General features: G+C 45.0%; 2 protein-coding genes across 3 annotated transcripts; one reads left to right on the forward strand and one right to left on the reverse strand.

The window, feature by feature from the left end:
* Window positions 1-14,177: 14,177 nt before the first annotated feature.
* Window positions 14,178-16,650, forward strand: CST11 (cystatin 11). Of its 2 annotated transcripts, XM_032142785.2 has the most exons (3): window positions 14,178-14,470; window positions 15,142-15,246; window positions 16,473-16,650. In XM_032142785.2, exons 1-3 carry the CDS (start codon window positions 14,243-14,245, stop codon window positions 16,554-16,556), a joined length of 417 nt encoding a protein of 138 aa, XP_031998676.1. In that variant the 5' UTR covers window positions 14,178-14,242; the 3' UTR covers window positions 16,557-16,650. The 2 variants fall into 2 exon arrangements, with proteins under 2 accessions (XP_031998676.1, XP_031998677.1); XM_032142786.2 differs by lacking the exon at window positions 15,142-15,246.
* A 5,431-nt stretch (window positions 16,651-22,081) lies between these two features.
* Window positions 22,082-27,305, reverse strand: CSTL1 (cystatin like 1). Its single transcript, XM_032142768.2, has 4 exons — window positions 27,174-27,305; window positions 26,494-26,836; window positions 22,969-23,079; window positions 22,082-22,242 (listed from the first exon to the last, which is right to left on the reverse strand). The coding sequence occupies exons 2-4, from the start codon at window positions 26,710-26,712 to the stop codon at window positions 22,159-22,161; spliced, it is 414 nt and encodes a 137-aa protein (XP_031998659.1). The 5' UTR covers window positions 26,713-26,836; window positions 27,174-27,305; the 3' UTR covers window positions 22,082-22,158.
* Window positions 27,306-27,656: the final 351 nt, after the last annotated feature.

Consider the following 27,656-nt stretch of genomic DNA (forward strand, 5'->3'; position numbering starts at 1 on the left):
CTGCAGAGATTTTGTTTATGGCCACTTTTGGGGCCAGTTTATGGCCAGATTTGGGGGGGCCTGCTCCCAACATACCACTGCAAAGATGGTGAGGAAACCTTAGGACACTATTACCCCTTTGTCCTCTTCTATTTTGTATGTTATTGTTGTCATGTACTTAAATTCTACATATTTGATAGCCCGTAAAACAATATTACAGTGGTTTTATACGTTTAATATTCATATGGATTTATCAATTATATTTACTCTTCTTCTGTGCACCATGCCTTCAACATTACTTTGCTTCCACCTGGAATCATTTTCCTTTACCCCCAAAGAACTCTCTTTAGTGTTTATTTTTGACTGGATCTTGTTGGTATATCATTTAGCTTTTTCCAAAAGCTGACTTTTCTCTAAACAATTTTACGTCTTTGGGACCCCCTATCCTAGGGGTTCAGCCAAGTCTTCATCCCCTCTCTTCTGGGTGTCCCCAAAATACTGCTAAGACATGGGTTTAAGGCTATAAATTTCCCTCTTAAGCCCTTCTTTGGCAACATCTCAGAAATGTTGATATGTCATATGGTTATTATCTTTCAATTTAAAATCCATGAATTATTTTTAAATTTATTGTTTAATTTTTTATTGTTAAATTTACAGACAGCTAGAGTTATTAAAATTACTTTTAGCTATTTTTATTATAGCTGTTTACTTAGAACAAAGAACACACTCTGAAACATTTTCATCTTTTAAATTTTTGAGATTTTTTTCTTTTTTGATGTTCTGAAATTGTCTTTATTTTGCTTTCATTTTTGAGGAGTATTTTTACTGACTATAGAATTCTAGATTGTTATTTTCTTTCAGTTCAAAGATTCAAATCTGGGCTTCTGCAAATGGTCTATTTCCAGTTCACTTTTACTCCTAGGATGTGGCCTGTCATGGTTTCACCTGAAATCCTGGGATATTTACCATAGTCTTCTTCCTTATCAGGCACTGAACTTTAATTTTTGTCCCCTCGATTGAAGCAGAGAAAATGCATTTTCCCAAGCAGTGTTGAAAGTCAAGACCTTTCATCCCTTTTCCACCCCTGGTGCCCTCCACTCTAGGTCTTGCTCCAAGTCAGGCAGGACAGAGAAGAGACTTTCCTACATCAAGGCAAGTGTCTATTACCACAGTGTCTCTCCAAAGGTCAGTGAGTAGCAGCTGCAACTGAGTCTTCACCATGGAGACCATGCTGGGTGTCCAGGCTGAAGGATTTAAGCATCAAAAAGCTGATAGGGACATGCTGAGTTGAGCTGCTGCTTCTGCGATCATCTGCAGTCTTGGCAAAGTTTTTCTTATTAACCAAAAAGTTGGTCAGGCCCCTAGGGACAGGCTCATATACCTGGAGGACCCTTTGGAGACTCATGGGCCGAGCAGAGAGCTGCCTGATCAGGGCTTCTGCCCTGGAACTTCTGCAACCCTCCCTTGGGATTGCTTCATTACCAAAGGTGCAAAATCAGAGGCTTGGAATTGGGCATATATCCACACACTCATGTTCATAGCAGCATTATACACAATAGCTGGGAGGTGGAAGCAGCCCAAGTGTCCGTGGATGAATGAGTGAATAAACAAAATGTGGCATTTCCATACAATGGAATATTATTCAGCCATAAAAAAGAAAAACCTGTCACATGTTACAACATGGGTGAAGCTTGAGGATGTTATACTAAGTGAAATAAGCCAGTAACAAAAAGACAAACACTATATGATTCCACTCATATGAGATATCTAGACTAATCAAATTCACAGAGACAGAAAGTAGACTAGGGGTTGCCAGGGGCTGGGAGAGAGAAGAATGAGGTGTTATTGTTTAATGGGTACAGAGTGTCAATTTTACAACATGAAAAAAGTTCTAGAGATGCATGGTGGTGAGGATAGCACATGGATGAATGTACTTAACACCACTGAACTGTACACTTAAAAATGCTTAAAATGGCAAATTTTATGTGATACACATTTTAACCATAATCAAAAATTCAGGGGCTCAGGAGAATTCAAAATCACAAAAGAGAGAGCCTATGATTTGAAGGCAAGTTGCTCCCTATAATGTGTCCTCTGGCATTGTCTTCTGGTACCCAATCTGGCAGTAGAGGAGGGAGTGGAAGGGAAGAGCACCTCCTCTCCCACATCCCCACTGCTGACCTGCTTGGTCTCCTCTGGTCTCCCAGCTGGCCTGAGGGTTGCTGCCAACTTTTGGAGCATTTGTGTTGCCTAAGAGCACCAGGGTCTAATGTTAGCCACTCTGGAAAGTGTGTCTCTGCCTGCTAGACTTTTGCAGAGTTCAACAGTCTCAAAATATCTCTCCTTGGGTGTCCAATTCTTATGTCATATTTGAGAGCCATCATTCCCAGAGAACCACTAAAACACAGCAAAACACAGCAGAGTAGCCATCTGGTGTTAGAACATTTCATCATTTTGTGAGCTCTGAAAAGTAGATCTGGAGAGAAACAAACAAACAAAATGCCTTTTCTTCAATCATTGATCCATAAATCAGAAACAGGATCAAGCATCAGCACAGTTATTTCACCATGTGAAAAAATAATAGGAATTTTCTTCCTGGCAGCTGACAAAATATTTTGTGAGTGTCTTAGGGAACCTTGCTGGAAGGGAACATGGATTCTAGAGAAGACAGTGCTGGCTAAAGCTGTTCCTAGGGTTCAGATGCCTGAAGAACCTAGACTAAGACTGATGGGCCTCTCTATAATAGACCTAAAATCCAAACATATCAATCATTACATTAAATATAAGTGATCTAAATTAAAAGACAGAGATTGTCAAAATGAATAAAAATATCACCCAACTGTATGCATATACCTCCCTATTTGCATATAGAAACATGTATGGATTATATGTGTCATATTATGAAAATCCCAATAGTCTACCTCAAATCCTATACAACTAGAGGATGGTGGTATTTATAAGGTGATGGACACATATGTAAGAATAGAATAGAATAGTCAAAACATAGAATAGAACAGAATAGCCATAAATAGATCAACGGGTAGCCAACTCACATTTGGCATTGGTGTAGAGACAATTCAATGTATAAAGAACAATCTTTTCAATAAATGATGTTGGAACCATTGAGCTTCCATATGCAATAGAAATGAATCTGAAACTAAATTTCATCATATCTGCATTATACAAGAATTAACTCATAATTGAATCCTAGGTAAAAATATAAAACTATAATAGTTTTAGAACAAAATATTCATGGCATGAAGTTAGAATGTTTAGACATGAGACCAAAGGCATGATCCTTATTTTAAAAAATTATATCTCTCTCATTTTATGTTAAGGAGTCATAAAAATGATGTCTCAGTATACGAAATCAGTGTGCAAAAATTACTAACATTTCTATACACCAACAACAGTCAAGCCAAGAGTCAAATCAGGAATGTACACCCATTCACAATTGCCACAAAAAGAATAAAATACCTAGGAATACAGATAACTAGGGAAGTGAAAGATCTTTATAAAGAGAACTACATGACACTGCCCAAAGAAATCAGAGATGACACAAACAAATGGAAAAACATTCCATGCTCATGGATAGGAAGAACCAACGTTGTTAAAATCAATATTGTTAAAAAGCAATTTATAGATTCAATGCTATTCCTATTAAACTACCATTGACATTCTTCACAGAACTAAAAAAAAAAAACTATTTTAATATTCATATGGAACCAAAAGAAGAGCCCAAATAGCCAAGGCAATCCTAAGCAAAAAGAACAAAGCTGGAGATATCATGCTACCTGACTTCAAACTATACTACAGGGCTACTGTAAGCAAAACAGCATGGTACAAAAACATACACACATACCAATGGAACAGAATAGAGAACCCAGAAATAAGGCCACACACCTACAACTATCTGACATTTGAAAGACCTGACAAAAACAAGCAATGGGGAAAGGATTTCCTATTCAATAAATGATTCTGGGATAACTGGCTAGCCATATGTAGAAGATAGAAACTGGACCCCTTTCTTATATTATATACAAAAATTAACTCAAGATGAACTAAATACTTAAATGTAAAACTCAAAACTATAAAGACGACCTAGGCAACACCATTTAGGACACAGGCATGGGCAAAGATTTCATGACAATGACACCAAAAGCAATTGCAACAAAAGCAAAAATTGACAAGTGGGATCTAATTAAACTAAAGAGCTTCAGCACAGCAAAAGAAACTATCAACAGAGTGAGCAGACAACCTGCAGAATGGAGAAAATTTTTGCAAGCCATGCATCTAACAAAGGTCTAGTATCCAGCATCTATAAGGAACTTAAATTTACAAGAAAAAAGCAAACAACCCCATTAAAAAGTGGGCAAAGGACATGAACAGACACTTTTCAAAAGAAGACATACATGCGGCCAACAAGCATTTGAACAAAGGTCAACATCACTTATCATTAGAGAAATGCAAATTAAAACCACAAAGAGCTATCATCTCACACCAATCAAAATGGCTACTGTTAAAAATTTTAAAAATAACAGATGCTGGCAAGGTTATGGAGAAAAAAAGAATGCTTATATACTGTTAGTGGAAATATAAATTAGTTCTACCATTGTGGAAGACAGTGTGGTGATTCCTCAAAGTCCCAAAGAGAGAAATACCATTTGACCTAGCAATCCCATTACTGGGTATATACCCAAAGGAATATAAATTGTTCTGTTATAAAGACACATTCATGCATATGTGCATTGCAGCACTATTCACAATAGCAAAGACATGGAATCAACATAAATGTCCCTCAATGATAGACTAAATAAAGAAAATGTAGTACACATACACCATGGAAAACTATGCAGCCATAAAAAGGAATAAGATCATATCCTTTGCAGGGACGTGGATGAAGCTGCAGGCCAATATTCTTAGCAAACTAATGCAGAAACAGAAAACCAAATACCACATGTTCTCACTTATAAGTGGTAGCTAAATGATGAGAAAACATGGACACATAGAGGGAAACAACCCACACTGGGGCCTATTGGAAGGTGGAGGGTAGGAGGAAAAAGAGGATCAGGCAAAACTAACCAATGGGTACCAGACTTAACACCTGGGCAATGAAATAATCTTTACAACAAACCCTCATGACACAAGTTGACCTACAAAACAAACCTGTACATGTACCCCTGGAAAAAAGAAGATAAATTGAACTTCATGAAAATTTAAAGTTTTACTCTAATAAAGACACTGTTAAATGAAAAGGCAAGGTACAGACTGAAAAAGGATATTTTCAAATAACATACCTAAAAAATTGTAACCAGAAAAAAAAAAACCTCAAAAACTCAATAGTAAAAAAACAAACACACCAATTAATAAATGGACAAAAGACATGAATACTTTACCAAAGATAAACACATAGTAAATAAACATATAAAAAGATCACTAGTTATTAGTGAATGGGCTCCATGTCATTAGTCCTTGGACAAATGCTGATTTAAACCATGATGAGATACCACACAGCTAAAATAAAAAATAGTGATAACAACAAATGCTGGTGAGGATGTGGATAAACTGTTTCTCTCATTCACTGCCAGTCAGAATGCAAAATGGTATAATCACTATAGATATGTTTTGCAATTTCTTACATAGGCATACCTTGGGGACATTGGGCGTTTCATTTTAGACCATCACAATAAAGTGAATATTGCAATAAAGTGAGTCACACAATTTTTGGGGGGGTTTTCCAGTGCATATAAAAGTTGTGTTTATACTATATTATAGTCTATTAAGTGTGTAATAGAATCCTGTATAAAAAACAATATATATACCTTAATTAAATGATTTATTCCTAAAAATGCTAACAATCTGTGCCTTCAGTGAGTCATAATCCTTTTGCTGGTGGAGAGTCTTGCCTTGATTTTGATGGTTGCTGACTGGTCAGACTGGTGGTTGCTGAAGGTTGGGGTGGCTGTGGCAATGTCTGAAAATAAGACAACAATAAATTTTGTGTCTGGTGGGCCGGAGTGACTGCACCTTTAAAGATAAACTATCAACTTGCATTGCCACGGTGAAGTTTTAACATCTCACTAGGAATTTCCTTGTGGGCAGAATATGGGGGAGGTGAGTAGCTTTTCATCATGTAGTCATCTTACTTAGGAACCAAAAGGCGAAGGCAGGTTTGCATGACCCAGTTCCCAACTTGACTTTTCCCTTTGGCTAAATGAGCTTGGGGTCCCAAAATTTAATTTCCTTTCATAGGGTGTATCTGACTGTTTCCCTACCCCGTTTTGTCTGTGTTATCTTCAGTAAAATGCGGATTTCCGACATTTTTTTGTGCCTTTTGTTTAGGTGAAAACTGTGGGCTTCTCAATATCCCACCCTTTCCCCTTTAAATTTCGAGCCCTCAAAATCATCTTCAGAGAAAGGCAGAGACCTGTCTCCCAGGTGCGTCCTTAACTTTGGCAAATAAATCTCCAAAAATGATTGAGACTTGTCTCACCATTTTCCTCAAATGACAACCCCATGATTACAAAATTAATGAATTAAAAAGTGGAAGATGACTATTCAACAAATGAGGCAGGTAAAACTAGATAGCCATCTGCAAAATAAATAGATAAATAAATACATAGTTCAATCCCCAGGGCATTCCTTCCACCAACACAAATTCCAGATGGGATCAACAAGTCCAAGGGATACTTCTGAATGCTCCTCTGCAGCCAGGACAGCCTCCCCGTGACCCTCTGGATCCTACTGAGGCTACAAGGGAACCCTGGCAAAATGGGGAGAAGGAGCCAGACTTCCTGTTGGTGAGGGCATTTGGGGAGCTCAGCTGTTAAGCAGCCACCATTTGCCTTCTGAGCTGTGAAGGATGATCCTATTATATTTGTTCCCAGAATGGTATAAATACATTTTAGGTGCTTATAAGGGACTTGGGGAGGCCAGCAGGATTTGTGGAAAAGGCATTTTCATCTAATGTTGGCAGAAGTGCAAGCTGGGGAAGTATAAACAGAAGTGATGCTATAAACACTAGTTGTCTTGTGAGTTTGTTCCTTATTTGCTAGACCACTGGGAACCAGTTGAAGACCTCGCAGCAGTGGTGTAAAACTTGCTGTTTTGTGCAGGGAGAGGCCTGCACAAAAGTGGACAGTGCAGGAATGGTCAGGATATTACATGAGTCTGGATGGAGTCAGTGAAGAGCGGGCTGGTAGGCAGCTGTGGAAATGCAGTCTATGGGGAAAAGGATTTTATTCATTCAGTCATCCATGTGTGCATGCTTTCACTCATCCAACATATTTTTGAGCAATGACTTTGTGTCAGGCCCTGGAGATACAGTTGTGAATAAAACTAAATCCTGCGCCATGCCAGTGGTTTTTGACAGGTGTTCTGAAGAATGACCCAATGGGACCTTATGACTGACTGGGTACAAAGAATGAGTCAGAGGAGAGAACCAAAGTTTAACATTTGGGCAAGTGCATGCGTGTGTGTTTGTGTGTGTGTGTGTGTGTGTGTGTGTGTGAACATTGTCAGCGGTTCATTCAACATCAAGAACTGCACTACTTGTCAGAAATACAGAAAATGACAAATGATAATAACAACAACAATAATAATTGAACATTTTTAAAAAACCATTATAAGCTCTTTGCCTGGATTATCTCATTTCATTAGCGTGAATGTGAACTATTTTATACCCATTTTGCAGGTGGGAAGACTGAGGCACGTTGAATGTAAGTAATTTGCCCACAGCCACCCAGCTGGTCAGTGGTGGAGCCAGATGTGAGTCCAGCCAGTCTGACTTTGTTGTCCCAAGGGATTCAAAGTGAGGTTCCAGAGGCAGAGCTGAAGAGCAGTGGAAGGAGAACAGCTTGCGTGTTTTGATAGAAGTGTGGCCAGAGAGCAGTGGTATCCGTGTTAGCTTGGGCAGAAGGTGGGCCAGGCAATCAGAAGGCGCTTCCTGGAGGAGATTGCTCTTCAGCAGAGTCCAGGAATATGAGCAGCTGTTAACAAAAGGAAGAGAAGGATGAGAGTGCTCAGCAGAGGGGAATCCCCTACCAAGACTGAGCTACAGCACGTATGCTGGAGACTTTGTAGGAGGGAATTCGGCTGCCCCAGGAAGCTCATGATCTTGGACTCCTATAAACCTACATCTCTTAAATGTTGGCCCCACTTTAATGGAGAGAAGAGGCCAAATGGTCTAGGGAAGGTGAGGAAAAGGAGTCTCTGGCTAAAAGCCCAGCCTCTCCTCTGAGGCCCAGCAATTCCAACTCCTCTGGCCCCAGACCCATAAAACAAAACCCATCTTAACCAAAGTCCCAAAGGAAACTGGGACCACCTCCAGTGGTCCAGGGGCCTTCCTTCCTGGGAACAGTACTGATAAATGTGCCTTTCTCATCCTCACTGTAATTCAGTGATATTTGCTGGTTCTCCTGGGAGACTGGCACCCTCCTGATTAATTGCCCACTCAATCCTCTCTGAGTCCAGCGAGTTGCATTTGTTCAATTTGGCCGGGAGAACAGTTTCCATGAGACATGAAAGCTGAGGTAACAACAGCAAGCAAGAATCAGCATGCAAGGAGATACATCCACCTGAGCTATGGGGAACAGTGAAGAAGATTTAGCAGGGCAGGAACATTCATTGATTGCAATCTGAAAACTTACAAAGCCACTGGAGTTGAAGAGTGCATGGAAAATTTTAGAAATCAGCGAGTTCCTCAGCATGTTCATCTATGTGAGATGACAGTTCAGTGGCCAGATAACATCTTCCAGCAGAGCAACTCCATGCCTGTGGCTGCAGGAACTTTGGGCAAATATACGCAAACTGCAGTCTGAGTATTCTATACCAGGTTGAGAGGAAGTCTTTCTGACAGCTGGAAAGGGCAGTCCATTCTATTTTTAATTTTAGCATCTTAACCAATTCTTGGTAGGATGTGGAAAGTCAGAAAGATTTTTTGGAGGATAAACATGCTATAATATTGCATCCGTGGATGGATGTCTCCTAGCAATTAATCCATGGACCCATGGATCCATGTTACTGAGAAGAAGCCATAGGGGATGGGGTGTGGAACTGAGACATGACTAGAGGACTTGTGGGACTTGGTAGCTGACTCTGGGGCTCCCAAGAGACAAAATAGGGTACCCCAGAGAGGCGGTGGAAGGGAGTAAAGACAATGACTTTGGCTGGAGGAGATTCAGTTTACAGTGGGATTTTCAAAGAAATTTACAGCAAATAGGTAGCAATATAGAATCACACTTCAAAAAGGGAACTTGGAATGAAGTTAACTATATGGGAGTCACCTCTATAGGAGCATTGGATGTGGCCAAATTGTTAGTAACTGAAACTGTAGAAAAGGGGTTCTGAAAATAGCATCAAGGTTGGTGGAAGTACAATGGTATTTACAACTTATTGATCACAACCAGTTACAGATTCCTTTGTTCTTTCTCCACTCCCACTGCTTCACTTGACTAGCCTTTAAAAAAAAAATATACATATATATATATATATATATATATATACATACACACACACACATACACATATATATACATACATACATATTATTCCATGCCAAGGGATTGGATTCAGGGGCCTGTAACCTCCCTAAAGTCATATGCAACATTTTATGTAAATGTTACTGAATGTTAAATGGAATTTTTTATTAGGACAATTTTCAAAATCAGGTGCCAGAGAAGAACGTAAAATTTTTCATAGAGGATACAGAAGCCACCTGAATTGCTCACCCATGTTGAGAAAATGAAATGTCCAGGAGTCGGGAACAGAGGAAGTTCTGAGGGAGGTGATCTACCTGACCCTCGCCCAAGCTACTGGTGACTGACTTCCTGCTTTTCTGCCCAGGCAGCCAAGAAGCGGCTGGGTTGAGATGGTCCAGAGCAGAGAAGGAACTGAGGTGGTAGGGATGTCAACAGGGCTCCACATACCTCAGCCAAAAGAACCACAGCAGTCCTGGCTGAGGCAAGAGCAGCCAGCAGCCAGAAGGGAGAGCCTCTGTGCTGCCATGACAGGCAGAATAACACCCCACCCTAGATGTCCACATCCTAACCCCAGAACCTGTGAACTTGTTACCTTGTGGGCAAAAGTGACTTTGCACATGTGATTAAGTTAAGGGTCTTAAGATGGTGAGATTATCTGAAGGGGCCCCATGTAATTAATCACAAGGGTCCTTAGAAGAGGGAGATGGAGAGTCAGAGAAGGAGACATGCTGGGAGAACCAGAGGCCAGAGAGTAGAGAGACTGAAGAGACTCCATGCTGGCTTTGATGAGGGAAGAAGGGGCCAGAAGCCACACAATGCTGGCAGCTGAAAACACAGATTCTCCCCTAGGGCCTCCAGAGGGAATGCGACCCTGCCAATACCTTGATTGTAGGGCTGGTAACCTCCAGAATTGCAAGATAATAAAAGGGTGTTGCTTTAAACCACTGTTGTTAGTAACTAGTTACAGCAGCCACAGGAAATGAGCACAGCTGCCAGCGTAGCCGCAAGGGAGGGGCTGCTAGCAATGGAGGCTGGGCCGAGGCAGGAAGGGACCCCAGAACAGCCAGTTTTAAAATTCTGCCAAAGCTGGGGAGCACAGCAGCTGCAGCCAAGTAGGAATTTTCCAATCCTCTACATCTTCCTCTTCTGCTCGTTCTGACACAGAGGGGCCCTAAAAACCATGGCTGGTGAGATGGAAGAGGCAGAGGAGATGTGGTGCAGAGGGAAAAAGAGAAAGAAGCAAGCACTCCTCCCCAAATGCAAGCCTCCAGGAGGGAGAAGTGCAACTTTAAAGCACGTTCAAAGTTTTGACCATCTCCAAAAACTAGCATTTCAATAACTGGATTGGGACTGTGTATATTGTCTGGGAGTCACTTGAAAAGTCACAGAGGACAAATAGCATAGCTGAGTCCATGCAAAGGAACAGTAGGAAGTGAGGACAAAGCCACACCATGATGACACTTCCAAGTGAAGCCTGTTCCCCATAAGGGGCACATTCTCTGTTTTCGGTGGGAGGGGGCCACAGCTTCCATCAGCTTCTCAACGGGGATTCTTGTATCTGCTGAGGTAAAGAACTGTGAACACAGAGGAAGAGGTCAAGATTTGGGCTTGGAGAAGAGCTTGTATTCCAGCCTGCAGGGGAGTGGGGAGGGAATAACAAGAAGAAAAAGCAGAGGGGAAAAAAGACAAGATCAAGAGGGCTGGAGGACGTGGTGTTCTTCACACTGCTCACCTCCCCATGCAGGGCCAGGAGGGCGAGTGGGTGACAGGAATAGAACCCACGGGCCACTGATGAGATCAACCAAGAGGTAATGCTGCCAGTGCAACCCTGCGGAAGATCGACCACCTGTGCCTCCTGGCCTGGCTTCTTTGTTGCCGCCCTCTTGCCTTGCTACCTGGGGCCTGAGGGAACTGGCAAGGTATGTTTGCACTGATAGAAGTGAAGGCCCACAGGCTGCCCACTGAGGTCAGAGATGAACATTGCCAGTTCTGCACAGCTGCAAAGCACACACGGGAGGGGGTCCACAGTCAGACCCCCACAGACATTGACAGGAGGGATTCTTTGTGAGCCCCACCACCCTGCCCCACCGCGTGCTGGATGCTTACATATACTATTCCTAGTCTTACAGCAACTCTGCCGCAGACATGTAGTAAATATGTCTATACCATGAACAACCTAAATCAGACAATAAAAAACAAAATTTCATAAATACTGTTCAGACAATTGCACAATAATCCCACTACATATTAAGCACTTATTATGAGTCAGATTCTGTTTCAATTAGTATGTGGCCAGCCATGAGAATTAGAGACCAAAACTATGGTGGTTTAAGCACACAAGAGTTGAAAATATACTCTTATTTATATAAACAAGAAAATAAACTTTACTATAAAAGAGTTGGGATGGCAATATAGGGCTAGCACTCCAAAAAGTGGCAAGGGCACAAGGCACCACAATCCTTTCATCTTTTTCTCTCCATCCTCAAGAGCTGGCTTCTGTTCTCCAGATTACTTCATGTTCCAATAGAGCTGCTGGAGCTCCAGCCATCATGTCCTCATTCCCAGTGGCAGATAAGGCAAAAATGACTCTTTGCAACTAAATCAGCAATTTACAGAGTAAATTCCTTTATGTTTCAAACAACAATTCACTTAGATCTCGGTCATGAGACCACCCCCACTGCAAGGAAGGCTGGGAAATGCAGTCTTTATTGCAGGCAGTCCCATACTCAAACAAAAATGCAGCTCTGTTACTGAGGAAAATAAAATGAGCAGTCTCTGCCCATAGGCTCTTAATTATAAGAGTAACCCAGTGAAAAGAGCATTGATATCCCACTTACAGCCGCTCAGGGAGCTCAGGGCAGAGGCCAAGCAGACCTCATACTAGGCCCAACTGATGCCCAGCTTCTCACCTTTTTCCACTTTGCCTTTGTGCCACCAGACAAATTGAAGCTGTCCTGGAAGCACAGACAGGAGGCGGAGACACAGCCCTTCCACAGTGTTCACTCTGCGGTGATGCCAAACCCTCCATCAAGAGGCCGTGGAGGACGTGCACCCCACTGTACTCCAAGGAGTGAACCCTGAGGTCCATGAGTTTTGGGAGTGTGTGTGTGTGCAGGTGTGTATGTCTGTGTGTGTACTGTGTCTGTGTGTTTTAGTGTGAGTGTGGGTATGTATGCGTGGGGGTGTGTGTCTGTGTGTGTTGTGTGTGTGTTTCAGTGTGAGTGTGGGTGTGTACATGTAGGTATGTGTCTGTGTGTATGTTGTGTGTCTGTTTCAGTGTGAGTGTGGGTGTGTAATGTAGGTGTGTGTATCTGTGTGTGTTGTGTGTCTGTGTGTTTCAATGTGAGTGTGGGCATGTACGTGTAGGTGTGTGTTTGTTGTGTGTCTATATGTTTCAGTGTGTCATTGTGTACATGTAAATGTGTGTGTAGTATGTCCGTGTGTTTCAGTGTGAATGTGATTGTGTATGTGTAGGTGCGTGTGTCTCTGTGTGTTGTGTGTCTGTGTTTCAGTGTGTATGTGTGCATGTGTGGCGGTATGTGTGTGTGTTGTGTGTCTGTGTTTTTCATTGTGAATGTGGATGTATACATGTAGGTGTGTGTGTCTGTATATTTCAGTGTGTGGATAGGTATGTGTCTGCGTGCATTGTGTGTCTGTGTTTCAGTGTGTGAGTGTGACTGTGTGTGTAGGTATGTGTATGTATTGTGTGTCTGTGTGTTCGGGTGTGAATGTGGCTATGCAGCAAGTGTATCTGTGAGGGAAGGCTGAGCAGGGGTGTCAGGAAAGAGCCCTGGCTTCCTGGTTCCTGGCCTCCACTGGAGGCACATGAGGAAGCCTCAAAACAGGCCTTGGGTGTGCCCAGGGCTCCTCCCCGGGTTCCCACACAGGAGCCATCACTGCATATTTTTATATTGCATCTTCCCAAAAGACACCATAACAGGCCTTCCAGGAATCGAACATAACCGCGCCAAGCCTGCATTCTGTGTGCCATGGGACACAAGCTCTGGCCTCCACCCACGAGTGGCTTCTTCCTTCTCTAACTGGCAGCCAAGTCTGGGGACTCCCATCAGGTCCCCAGGATGGGACCTTTAGGAGACCAGAATGTCCAACCAGAAAGCTCCTTGTGTCTCACGCCTGAAGCTTCCTCGCCACTGCCTCCTCCTCCAAAACATCCAAGTCCAGTGGAGGCCACTCTAGGACTTGGCGGTACTGGGGAATCGTGGGTGTCAGAGTTGACTCTCCCTCCCTTCACACCTTTCTGTAGGGTGCCTCTGCTCCTTTGTCCTCTAAGGGAGGTGCTTTTCCAGAACTCGTCTGCAGGAACCAGGTTGGAGGAGAGTGGCTTCCAGTGCAGGCGGCCCCTCCCCACAGTGCCCACCCCCACTGCTCACCCATGCACGCGCCAGTCCTGGCATCCAGTCTCCTCGTGTCTCCAGCAGCTACCATCCTCCAGGACTCCCAGGGGCCCTGGCCTGGCTCCCACCAAGACAATGCTGGGTGCACAGAAGCCTGTGTGCTGCTGAGGGAGCAGCCCCTCAAAAGAGAAAATGTGTATGTTAGCATGTGTGTGTGTGGCATGAACTTAAGCAAAAACCATTGCACAGTCTCTTGCTGCTCTTCCCTAGAGTTCAGCTGCTGATGAAGGGGGAGGAGGAGGAGAGGAGAGCTGTGGGTGTCCACCACCAGCTGCTCTTAAATCCTGCCAGGGCAGGTAGGGTCAGTGTGATTCGACTTGTCCCTGAGGAGTGCAGAGAGGATTCTTCCTGTTCCTCTGCAGCTGAAGGATGATGGCTGAGCCCTGGCAGGCCCTACAGCTCCTGTTGGCCATTCTATTGACTCTGATGGCCCTCCCCTACCAAGCAAGGAAGAAAACCTTTCTAAGCGTCCATGAAGTGACGGCAGTAGAAAACCATGCAAAGGACATCTTGCAGTGGATCACCGACCAGTATAACAAGGAAAGTGATGACAAGTACCACTTCAGGATCTTCCGAGTCCTCAAAGTCCAGAGGCAGGTGAGTGTGACTTCCCGCCTCTCCCCAGTCCTGATACGCCCACACTGGGTGGCCACTGGTGTCAGGAATAGTCCCATTCAAGGGAAATTCAACCTTGCTTAGTTTGAAGTGAGCACTTTAAGAGAAGCATAAATTCACTAGGGTGATGAAATTAAGGCACTTAAACGAAACCCAGGACCAGGAATCCTCAGCACATTACATCCCAAGGGCCAAATCTGCCTGCCGCCCACTTTTGTAAGTCGTGTTCTTGTGACCTAGCCATGTGTATGTGCGTGCCTGTGCTTTGTCTGCCACTGCTTGCTGCTGCCACACTCACACTGAACTGAGTAGTTACAGAAACCGCATGGCCAATAAAACCTAAGATGTTTACTATGTAGCCCTTTATGGAAAAAGTTTACAGACCCCTATCCAGAACCACTAACGTCACTTGCATTATCCAAGGGATAGATCTGCCCAGGGGGAAAGATCATGTTTCTGGTGGTTTCTGGTTAATTGTCTTGGAATGACAAAAACAATCATGAGTCAAATAGAAAGAGGAGAGAGGAGCCCGCTAATCCGCCTAGGACCAGCTCCTTGCCCTTGGACGTAGGGTAGCAGGGCTCCCAGGCACAGAAACCACAGACAGGGGAGAAGGAGACACGCTGTGCCTCCCCCACGCCTGCCACCCACAGATCACTGACCACCTGGAGTATCACCTGAACGTGGAAATGCAGCGGACCACCTGCCGAAAGCCAGAGACCACGAACTGTGTCCCCCAGGAAGGGGAGCTTCACAAGGTATTGGGTAAAAGCACTTTAACGTAGACAGAAGTCCTTTTCAGTGAGGTTTTTCTGTGGCTTTAGAATGAGTTGGAAAGAATTAATTGGAATTTCCTCAAGCTGGCTTGAAAAGAATGCATGGGTAACACCTCCTTCCTCAGAGAGGGAACGCAAAGGTGGAGACGGCCGGGATGCTGCTCCTTTGTTGCTGGAAGGAGTGTGAGGAGGCTGAACATGTCCAGAGAGAGGAGTTGAGGTGGCCGAGCTGCAGGGGCACACTCTGGGGTGAGGGAAGCAGACAATTCCTAATATTTGAGCAGCCTGTGGGAGGGACCTGGCAGGTGCGCTGACTGAATACCTCAGAGTCAACATGACAAGGCCGCACAAGTGCTGAGCTTCTGTCCTCTCTCATTTCATCCAGCCGTGTTCATCCAGGGCAGGAGGAGGTGAGGAAACAAGTTCAGAAGTGATTTGACTGGTGGATGAGGGTGGGTGAGGGGCACAAACTTGCATGCGTGTGCTCTGCTGGGAAGCCACCACCCCCGAACGCAGCTCCAGCTCCAACAGGGTTTCATCCCACCCGGCACTGGCCCATCTGTGGGAGATGGTGCAATGGACAGATGGATGAAGGAATGAAGCAAGGCTGCATGCACTGAGGGAGAGGAAACAAAGTCAGGAAGTAAAGATGGATGGGTGGATGGAAGGAGGGATAAATGGAAGAATGAATGGAGATGGATGAGGGATGAATGGAAGGATGGATGAATGGGTTGATGGGTGGACAGATGGGTAAATGGATGGATTGGGGATGGATTGAAGGATAAATGGATGGACAAATGGATGGATAGACATATGGGTAGGTGAATGGAGGGATAAATCGATGTTTGGAAGAATGGGTAGATGAATAAATGGAGCCAAGAGAGGACAAGTAAGGAAAGAAGTGAAGTTTAAAAAAATGAGTAAAAATGAAGAGGGGAAAAAAGAATCAGCAGTACCCATGATGAATATGGGCTGCGCAGACACTTTATTTCTAAATATCTTGTTTGATATTTATTTTGATTTCAGCCGCTTGATAGTAATATTTTTGGGATCATTCCAGAAAATGTCCTTCTGTTTGTGGCCAAATAGGATTGTAGGGGTGGAGAGGTGGTGGCCTTTTCTCCATCTTCGTGTCTTACGTCCTCTTCCTTCTCCTTTTAAATTTCACCTTGCATCTTTTAAAATATTGCCTTTGTTTTTTGTTTTAGCAAGTCAACTGCTTCTTCTCAGTGTTTGCTGTACCCTGGTTTGAACAGTACAAAAGTTTGAACAAAAGCTGCAGTAGTGACTAGGTGTCCTGGAGCATACACCTGTGGCCACTACATGTGAGAGAATCCTGCAATGAGCAATAATCCTTAATATAGGCAATAAATGTTTGTCAACATATTCTCTTAAGATCGTGATTCCACTTTTTTTCTTTTTCCTTTTATCCAAATTCTTCAGCTCATAGTAATAATCTGAAAGTCTGCTGGGCCAGGGCAGTTTGGGGGTCCAAATGAGGTGACCTACATTATTCCTGACCTTATCACCTACGCCTTCATGGTAGCAGAACTTCAATTTCATTCTCATATCAGGCAAGATTTTAAGATTCTTTAGATTTTAAAATAGTATGGAGAAATTGAGAAGCAGAATAAGGAGAGGGAAGAAGCTCAAAGCAACTGAACAGCCAAGAGACATTTGCAAGTATGGCCTATGATGGCACCTCTGAGGGGCCCAATGAAGATCACCCTCTCTCCTTGCCTAAAGTGTGAAATAAGAAGAAATCACCAAAGAACTAAGAAAGACAAGGCCTTTGCTACTGATTCGATAACCAGGTTGAGAGATGTGCCTTATTTTTGCAAGCAAGTGCACTTTCTAACTGCAAACTCCAGAATTAGACTTCTGCCCCCTTGCACGAGCAACACTGGACCAAACTAGGTCTGTCTATAAACAAATTCCTCTCCTGGAGGAGCAAAGGGACATATGTGCCCCCCGTGAAGGAGGCAGACCTGGTGACAATGCCCAGTTCATTCTTCCCAAACAGACCAGTCAGATTAATCCCAGCAGGAGAGGAAGTCCTGAGGACAAGGAGAAGCCAGGAGTCCTCTGTTCAAGGGGCTTTCTTTCCACAGAAGGCACAGCAGCCACGGGAGGAAGCATCCCCCAACTCCACAGCCTGATTCAAGGTCTCAGATGATGTCGCCGGGCTTACCCCACTCCACTTCCTCCTCCATGTGGTCACAGGGAGGCTACCAGCAGCTCAGTGGGTTAGGTGTGTCCTCCTTCACATCCAGTAAGAAAGGCAGGAAGATCTTGTTCCCAAGAGCTCAAGCAAAAGCCCTGAGTTTAATACACTAGGTGAGGTCTAGGGACACCATAGCAAACACATACACACACAAACATACACACACACACACACACACACACACACACGGCATTACCACATTCATTTCCCTGCGGGGAGAGGGAGTTGGGGTATTTATCCAACAGTTCAGTTCCCATAAGTATTGGCTCTTAGGGGGCATGAATTCCCTAGTACCTCTGGCCTGAGGCAGCTCCAGGGCAGAGTAAGCAGCAGAGACAGTGCACAGATAAAGGGACACAGGGAAGTCAAGCTGGCACGCACAGAAAGTGCGAGATTTGAGAGATTATAGGCAGAGCACCAACAGGAGAGCTCCTGCACGTGTGAACTGTGAGCTGAGATGCACGTCAGCAACACCAATTCTCACCAAGATAGGATTGGCTTTGAAAGAACAAATCATTTTTTTTTTTGGCTTTTACTCTCCCTGTTGAAGTGCTGGAATGCCCAGAACCCTGTTTCAGTGGGGCCCAGGTGGGGTTTCCCTGCGCCAACTGCCTGGGATGATGCTAACCTACAATGTCTTCATCTTTAACTGAGAATAACAGTACCTACTTCTTGAGGCAGTTGTAAAGATTGATGATGATAATGCATATAAATTGCTTAACACAGTGCCCAACATGAAGCAGGCATTCAAATAAATATTAATCATTAGTAAGAACACTGGCAGTGGCAGTGGTAGTAATTTAATACCAGTCAACATTCAACACTTTTCTGATATTTTTTGCTATGGTGTCCCCAAGGCAAGCATTACTATTCTTGGGGAGATTAAAAAGAGAAGGTGGAACATTTGTGCCCATTAATCTCTTGGATTTCTCAGCCAACGTTGTGGGGGCTTTCTTTGAAGTTTTTTTAAAAATTAGTATATATTTCCAGGAAGTTACAAAGGTAGTAGAGAGAAGTCCCCTGTGTCCTTCCTCTAGTTTCCCCCAATGATTACATCTTATCACATCATAGAAAAATATCACAATTAGGAAGCCAACATTGGTACTGTGTGTGTGCCATTTAGTCACATGTGTACATTCGTGTAAACAGCACCATGCTCAAGACACAGCACTGCTCCATCACTGGAGAGCTCTGCTGTGCTGCCTCCCTGTACTCAGCCAGGGCCTGGGTGCCCACTCTTGTCTCAACGCTGGCTCAGGCCCACCCTTCCTGTTTGCCAGTTATGAAAGCAAGGTGAGCGGGTGGGGTGGGAGAGTTCACTTTAAAAAATTCAAAGTAATGCCATAAAGTTTGGTGAAACATTATAAAAAGAATAGAGTGTCGATATGAAATTGTGTTTAAAGAGATAGAAATACATATTGGGTACAGTGTGCACTGCTCAGGTGAGAGGTGTGCCAAAATCTCAGAAACCAAACAGCACCTGTTCCCAAAAACTTATTGAAATAAAATAATAATAACAATAATAATAATAAGAGATGACTCTAAAGTTGGAAAGCAAAAAAAAGATAGAAATAGTATAATTAGACCATATAAATAAAAGATGTTCAAAAAGTAAGAACTTAGAGGTTGAACAAGATTTAAATCGATAAGTAAGTAACATTAGAAAAACAAATTAGGTAAAAAACAAACAATGTTTAAAAGTCTTGAGCAAAAAATAGCTAAAGGCTAAATGTAAGCATATCCTATTACCCACTAACTCTTAGGCATATATCCAATAGAAACACATGTATGTGGCCAGGCACGGTGGCTCATGCCTGTAATCCCAGCACTTTGGGAGGCCGAGGCAGGTGGATCGCCTGAGGTCAGGTGTTCCAGACCAGCCTGGCCAACATGGTAAAACCCCATCTCTACTAAAAATACACACAAAAAATTAGCTGGGCATGGTGGCAGGTGCCTGTAATTCCAGCTACTTGGGAGGCTGAGGCAGGAGAATCACTTGAACCTGGGAGGCGGAGGTTGCAGTGAGCCAAGATCGTGCCACTGCACTCCGGCCTGGGCAACAAGAGAGAAACTCTGTCTCACAAAAAAAAAAAAAAAAAAAAAAGAAAGAAAAGAAAAGAAGTACATGTAATGTGTCCAGCATTAGACAGGCACACGCACGCTTGTTAATAGCTATTGTTCTTAGAAGCTGAAAACGACCCAAAAGTACATTATCAGTACAATAGATAAATTGTGGTAATTTACACAAAGGAATTCTATACAATAAAGAAAGTGAACTATAACTACACATGACAACACAGATGTATTGGATTCAAGAAACCAGAAACAAAAGAATATATATTGTATGACTCCATTTCTAAAAATGCAACCAACAAACTGTGTTAAGCTAGGATGTTAGAATCCGGACAGAGGCTGCCTTTGGAGGCTCTTCATCTATAAAGTGGAGGAAAAGTTGTCATTTCGTAGGGTGGTCATGATGATCAAATGGGATAATGTGGGCAGCAGGCCAGTGCTGGTCACCCAGTCAGCCCTCAATTAGCTTAGATTTGCAGGACTGGGTGCTTTCTTGCCTTTTTGTTTTTGTCATGTTTGTGGGAAGGTTGTTTTTGTGTTTTTTTTTTTTTGCGCAGGAATTCCACCTCCTTTAACTCTCTTCCTCCATCCTCTCTTCTCTCTCAGGCCTTGCTGTCAAGTTTCAGGTTCTTGCTCTGTGTTTATTCTTCCCCTTTAGCAATATTCCCTCAAGTTGCCATTATGACCAGCTGGTGGCACTGGTGCCTGGAAAGAGGCTGAATGGTCAAGTGGTACAATAGGCACACTGTCAGTCATTGTGGCTATTAGACCATTTCTGGTCTAACATGCACCTTCTCTAATCGACTGTCAGCCAGAGAAGAGGAGAAAACACAGGTCTTATTTTAGCAGCCATCAGAACATGGGAGGCTCAATGACTCAGTGTGCAGAAAAGAGTTTGCACGGCCCGCCTGAACTGCTGTCCTTAGAAAGGTTGCTTGCAGGCCGGATGCAGTGGCTCACGCCTGTCATCACAGCACTTTGGGAGGCCGAGGCGGGTGGATCACCAGGTCAGGAGATCAAGACTACGCTGGCCAACATGGTGAAACCCCGTCTCTACTAAAAATACAAAAAAATTAGCCAGGCTAATTTTGTGAGCACCTGTAGTCCCAGCTACTAGGGAGGCTGAGGCAGGAGAATTGCTTGAACCCAGGAGGTAGAGACTGCTGTGAGCCAAGATCATGCCACAGCATTCCAGCCTGGCAACAGAGTGAGACTTCGTCTCAAAAAAAAAAAAAAAAGAAAGAAAAGAAAGGCTGCTTGCAAGGCTGGCCTTGGATGGAGTTTGAGAACAGTTCCCCACACTGATAGAAAACTTTTCCTGCATGATAAGAGGGCCTCAGTGTGTCTACATTCTCTGTACAGCAGTGGGGTTGATGTTGAAACCCTGCCATCCTCTGGGAGTCTGGAATTTCGGCACGTGCCAGGCAGAGGCTGCCTTCATGACCAGCCCCCGGTAAAAACCCTGGCTGCTGGGTCTTAAGGAGCTTCCTTGTGACACATACTGTCACAGCTCACTTCTGGGGGAATTGAGCGTGCTCTGTGTGACGGCACCAAGAGAGAACTCTGGAAGCTCCTGGCTGGTTTTCTCCCAACCTAGCCCCAGGCACCTTTTGCCTTTGCCGGTTTCACCCTGTGTCCCACTGCTGTCATATCACAGCCATGAGAATGACTCTAGGCTAAGTCCTGTGAGTCCTCTAGTGAGTCACTCAATGTGAATTTAGTCTTGGGATCACAAATCACAAAAATGTGTGTGAGTCACAGTGTTGTGTGTGTGCTGGGAAGAAATAGGGCTCCCCACACTAGGGTCAGAGCTCAGGGACACGCTAAATTCAGAAAAGCCATAGAGAGGTGGGGTGGTGTAGAAAGAATGATGAGGTTTCACCAATAATTATGAACATTCTGTTCTAATTGCATCAGCTGTGTGGGCACAGTAGCCCACGCCTATAATCCCAACACTTTGGGAGACTGAGGCAGGAGGATTACTTGAGCCCAGGAGTCCATGACCAGCCTAGGCAACAAAGGGAGATATTGTCTCCACAAAAAAGTGTTTCAAAAAATTAGCTGGACAAAGTGGTGTGCACCTCTAGTCTCAGCTACTTGGGAGGCTAAGGTGAAAGGATCACTTGAGCCTGGGGAATTCGAGGCTTCGGTGAGCTGTGATTGCACCACTTCTCTCCAGCCCGGGCAGCAGAGAAAGACTGTGTCTCAAAAAAAAAAAAAAAAAAAAAGAAAGGAAAAGAAAGAAAAGATTGCACCAACCCCTGAAGACCACTGAATGTGCGTGCGAGTGAGTGTGCATGTGCTTGACATGTATGAGTGGGTGGGTGGGCGGGTGGATGAGTGTGTGAGGCTGTTAAAGTGAGTCTGCATGTATGTGAGTGGTGAGAGCGTGAGGGTGTCGTGAGTGTGAGCATTGTGTGTGTGGGTTGTGAAGGTAAGTGTGTACGTGTGTGTGTGTACACTCGTGTGTGTGTGCATGTGTGTGTGTGCATGTGTAATGAGACCCCAATGAGGGAGACATGATCCTTTACAGTTTAATAACAGCCAGTGCACAACTCAATCGTCTAAGCCCTCATCCAAGGTTTCTGCCCACATGCTCAGGCCTCCAGACAGGAATTGTTCCAGAGCTGGAAATAGTTTATCCAGGGCACGGTGTATATCAAAGACTCGCAAATTAAACTCTGTGGAAGAAGAAAGAAAACAGACTTTGGGGGAAGTATTTTTCAAAGGCGAGCAATAGGCACCTGTTCCCCAGGTCTGTCCCTGTGGCTGCTCATGAACCCCATGGGCAGAGAGGGGAGCTGCCCACAGTCAAAGGTAGAAACAGAAAGGAGGGCCAGTCTGGAACAGGAATGTCACCCTGTCTTCCCCCTACCCAGCCACTTGGGACCTACAGCAGGTGAACCTGGAGCCTGTGGCCTGGCAGCAGCCTGTCATGTGGGCCAGGCAGGCCAGCAAGGAGCAATAGAATTGTCCCCTCCTCCTGCACCCCCCCAGGCATGGGGGAGCCCCTTGTATCTGCCAGCTTTCAAGGGGTGCCACCCAGGGACCAGGAAAAATAGAAGGGAACAAGGAGGAAATTGGACAACCTTAGAGACCTGGAGAGGGAGAGAGAAGACAGAAGAAGGACCCCAGGGAAAGGGAAACACTGCTTTCATGCAGAGGGTCTGGGGAGCAGGCCAGGTTGGAGAAGGGTCCAGGCGACCAGAGGCCTGGGTGCAGGACCGTACCAGCCCAAATATAAAGCCTCCCTCCTTCCCCCAGCAGCCTCAGGAGGTGCCAGGCAGCCCCAGGGCTGGGCCCCAGCTGGCGCCAATCCACACAAGTGGAAAAATTGTCAACTTCTAGCTGTTGTTTTTTAAAATGTTCACTTCACAAGTCCCTTTGGGATGACTTCCACTACACACCTTTCTCAGCTTCCTGCTTTGCAGGGGGCAGGAAGAATTGCTCGTGTCATTCCTCTTGCATTTGGTCCGGCCAATCTTCACAGTGACTATATACTCCACTCCCGTCGTCAGCTGCCAAGAATCAGTTGTGCTGTTAGTGTGGACTCCAAGCATCCAGTGGCTGACCCTCTCCTGGAGAAGCTAGGACTGAGAGTAAAGCCCCCCGAGCCACAGTCCTTGTTCCCGGAGCTTACCCACCAAAAGCATGGCTCCCTTCTCCCTACTTCTGGCTGGAGGGAGGGCAATGGCAGCCAAAGCCCCTGGTCATAGGTTGGTTTTGCTGCAGCAGCCACAGAAAGCTTCTCACCTGCCTCCCTTCCATCCTCAGGACAGAAGAGGTAACATCAAGCTGGGTTGCCTGGCCACCACAGGCCACTCCCAGGCTGGCACATGTGGCCTTCATAATGCAACAGAGCCAGCATCTTGTTCCCACCCCCCAGTGCCTTCTGCCATTTCCTCTCTCCCTGCTATCATTCCTGACCAACCTAGCGGAAGGCAGCTTAGCAATACAATTAAAAACAGTTTTGGAATCGAATTGATTTGGGGCACACATTTTCCATTTAGTGACTGTGACCTTGAGCAAGTTACTTAGCATCCTCAGCTTTTTCACTTACAAACTGCAAACCACAATTGTGCCTGCTCATGGAGTTGTTATGTGGGCTAAATGGAAGCTTGCATTTCCCTTAATGCATAAAATAAATTTTAAATATTTTCATAATTATAAGTTATTAAATCTTTTAGCAAACTGTCTGCAGCGTTACTTTGAAGCAGATTCGGTGTTAAGAGAGTGACAGAACAAAAATCTGGCTTTACCCCCTGCAGACTCTGTAAATTTTCCTGAATCTCAGTTTCCTCATCTAGGAAATGAGGAGAATAATGCCAGTTTCCTCCTAGCGTGTACAGAAATGAAGGAAGGAGGCATGGTGGGTACAAGAGCCGTCGAGAACGCACACCAGGGATTTCCCCATGGCTCTTTCACTTGTGATCAAGTGTGAGGCCATGAAGCCTGCAGGGGTTGGAGTCTGGAAAAGCCCTTGTGGGCAGGGAGGTCCTACGCCCAGAAGGGAGACTCTAACAGGGAGCTTGGGGGTTACGGTTCCCTGTTGGGTTCTGAGCTGGTTTCCCAAGTAGATATGTGGATTAGTGGATCTTCGCTGGTGCAGGAGAAGCTCTGGGAGGCTCCCTGTTGCCTTGCCCTGTCACTGGTCAAGTCCAATGAGAGGGCTTGGTCATCTCTGGGGTGGTGACTGAGGCAGAGAGTGCCCACACTGCTCCTGGGAGGAAGACACCCTTAGCAAACACTGGGACAGGGCAGCAGGGAGCCTAGGCCTGAGGGCAGTACCAGCCTCCCCGCACCCAAGCATGTGGGGGCCATCCACGCATGGGCATTTGCAGGGCTGCCCCAGGCGTGGTCACGCTCAGAATGTAAGGAAAAACTAAACCACCGGTCATCACTGTAACTGACGTTCCAGTGTGCAAAATGTTATTCGTTATTAGACTTATTTGATAATGACAGGAGTAGTCATAATAACAGCAAAGATTTTTACAGGTGCTACTAGATGTTGGCACTGTGCTAAGTACTTCCCTCCTATTCTGAGCCACTTCGCAGGTGAAGAAACTGAGGTCTGGAGAGTCTGGATATCACTTGACCAAGAGCCTCAATTGGGAGGAGCTGGGCATGAAGCCCCAGAGGCACCTTGCAGCCCTCCATGCCTGCTCTTGTCCCCTCTGTGAGGTGTAAGGACAGACACAGTGGTCATATGGGTGTGGGGGTGCCCAGAGGCCCATGCCAAGATCACCCAGCTACCAGGAGGCACGCCTGCTCTGTCTACTTATCAATGTGAATGACATCAAATGCTCATCATTATTCTTTAACAGCTAACTTAATGGTGATAGATTGATTTCGCAAGACAAGCATCCTTGGGGTCTTAACCAATCGAGGAAGAACCAAGAACCAAATAGGCAACATCGCCATCTTGTGGTAGAAGTGCCTCACTGAGCCAGCCCGCGGGACAGTCTGCACTGGGATGAGGATTTGACTTAACGTTGACTCGTCCTCCCCACCCTGCCCTCCCCCCTTGCCAGTTGTCTCTGTTCCAGCCGCCTTACTCTCTGGCCAGAGAGCTTTCCCATAGCCAGTTGTGTTTTCCCAAATCCAGCTAATTGAACTAGGACGTAGCATTGTTGCTGCCCCAACTTGTACAATCGGCCCTCTGTACTTATGAGCTGCACATCTGTGGATGCAAACAACCCTGCATCAAAATAGGAAAAAAAAATGTATGGTTGCCTCTATACTGAACTTTTTTTCTTGTAATTATTCCCTAAACAGTACAGTATAATAATTATCTACATAGCATTTACACTGTACCAGTTATTATAATTAATCTAGAAATAATTTACCATATGTGGGAAGATGTGCATAGGTTATGTGGAAACACTATTCCATTTTACATGAGACCTGAGAATCCGTGGATGTGGGCATCCTGAGGGGTCCTGGAACCAATTCCTCATGGACAGCAAGGGTGACTGTATAGTTTATTATCTGACCTTGAGGAAATGTTGTACCAATAAAAGGGGTTCCCTAACAACTTTTCTTTCTTCTATTATCCTTCGATTGATATATTTCAGAGAAATTTTATATGTAAAACAGAAGGTGAGGTGATCTGGCTGAATCCTATCTCTCACATCCCCTCCACTTCCAGAATAAACCGTCTGTGTAATTTGAAGTTTGTATAACACAGAACACCCAGTTTTGAATTTTACAACCATGCACATTGAGAAAATGTTGGGGGCTACAGGCCTACAGAGAATATTTGTATTTTGCCAAATGAGAACTTTAAAGGGAGCAAAATTATCCTTGCTGTCACTCTGGCAGGGTCAAATGTCAGAATGAAAGGCATTTCTTCCCAAGGAAAAAGAGTTGGCCGGGCATGGTGGCTTACATCTGTAACTCCAGCACTTTGGGAGGCCGAGGTGGGCAGATCACCTGAGGTCAGGAGTTCAAGACCAGCCTGGCTAACACGGTGAAAACCCGTTTCTACTAAAAATACAAGAAATTAGCCAGGTGTAGTGGTGCGCACCTGTAATCTCAGCTACTTGGGAGGCTGAGGCAGGAGAATCACTTGAACCTGGGAGGAGGAGGTTGCAGTAAGCTGAGATCATGCCATTGCACTCCAGCTTGGGCAACAGGAGCGAAACTCCATCTCAAGAAAAAAAGAGTTTAATCCTCAGTGAACATTTTTGCCTCTAAGTGTAATAGAGTTAGAGTTCATGCCAGTCCTTAGAAAAGCATTTTGGAAGTGTGGCTAAGGACATTCTGGGATTTGAACAACTCTAATATGGACCTGCTACAAGTGAAGATGCTTCCCACTTGGGACCTCGCGGAGAACCAGCACTTGGTTCTCTTGGGAGCCACCCCAGAATCCTCACGTGTCTGAACGGGCAAGAACAGGGCCTGCCGATGTCTGGGGAGAGCAAAGTACAAACCTGCATCTGACTTCGAATTAGCTTCTGGACTCGATATAAGTAGGTGTCATTGCTGGCATTGTTGTAGGATTGAATGAAGAAGTCGAGAGTTGAATTCATGTTCTTCTTGCTGATGGGCTTCTGCTGGAAGCCCTCCCACCTTTGGAAGTGACCCAGCTTGGCCAACAGGACCAGGGCGATCAGCAGCAGCAGGGGGTTTCTCCAGCATCCGATCCCCATGTCTACAGCCTCAGAAACCTTCCTCCCAACTGCACCTTCCAGAGTGTGGTGGTGCCAGGCAGTAGCTCACTCGTTCTCCCACCATAACCCTCACCAACATAGACTTTCCTGGGGGATGGCTTGCCTGCATTTAAACAGAGATTCAGACCTGAACCTTGTCGTTCACTTTCCAGCCAGTTCATTTTCTACCCATTTACACCACCCATTCAGTTCTTTGGTGATTCAGGCAAGCAAAATTTTTAAACATCTGCCAAGGCGTGCAAGCCCCTCTCCCTGCCTTCACACGTCTCAGGGAAGAAAGCCCCCAGAACAGCCCCTACAGTGCTCTGCAATAAGAGCTGGGGTCATAGATAGAGAAGCATCACTTACAGGAAGGGAAGAGGCCTTATGGAGAAGGTAATATCTGAACTGAGATATAAGGAAGCAGTCACATGGAGCAAGGGGTGGTACATTCTTCTTACCTTCCTTGGGTTCCAACTGTCTTACAAAGCCACCACCTGCTCCCTGTGCTTCCTTTAGAGACACGTTCTCCTTGCTCACCTGCCACCCGCCCACCACAGATTTCTGCCTGTGGGATCCCCCTATACCTGCAGGCCCTGCACTGGCTTTTTGCTATCTTGTTGTGACCCTAGTGGAGCATTGTGAGGTAATTGCAGCCTTCCTATGAGGGAGGAATAAGCTGTGAGCCCCATTTCAAAATTATCCTGCAGACCCCTGAAAATTAGGTGTTACTTATCCCCAAAAGCCCATGAGTGCCCTATTTTAAAAACATTTGCTGGCTGGGCGTGGTGGCTCACGCCTGTAATCCCAGCACTTTGGGAGGCTGAGGTGGGCAAATCACCGAGGTCAGGAGTTCGAGACCAGCCTGGCCAACATGGTGAAACCCCATCTCTACTAAAAATACAAAATTAGCTGGGTGTGGTGGCGTGTACCTGTAGTCCCCA

Source organism: Hylobates moloch, unplaced genomic scaffold, assembly GCF_009828535.3.
Source record: "Hylobates moloch isolate HMO894 unplaced genomic scaffold, HMol_V3 SCAFFOLD_21, whole genome shotgun sequence".
Taxonomy (NCBI): domain Eukaryota; kingdom Metazoa; phylum Chordata; class Mammalia; order Primates; family Hylobatidae; genus Hylobates; species Hylobates moloch.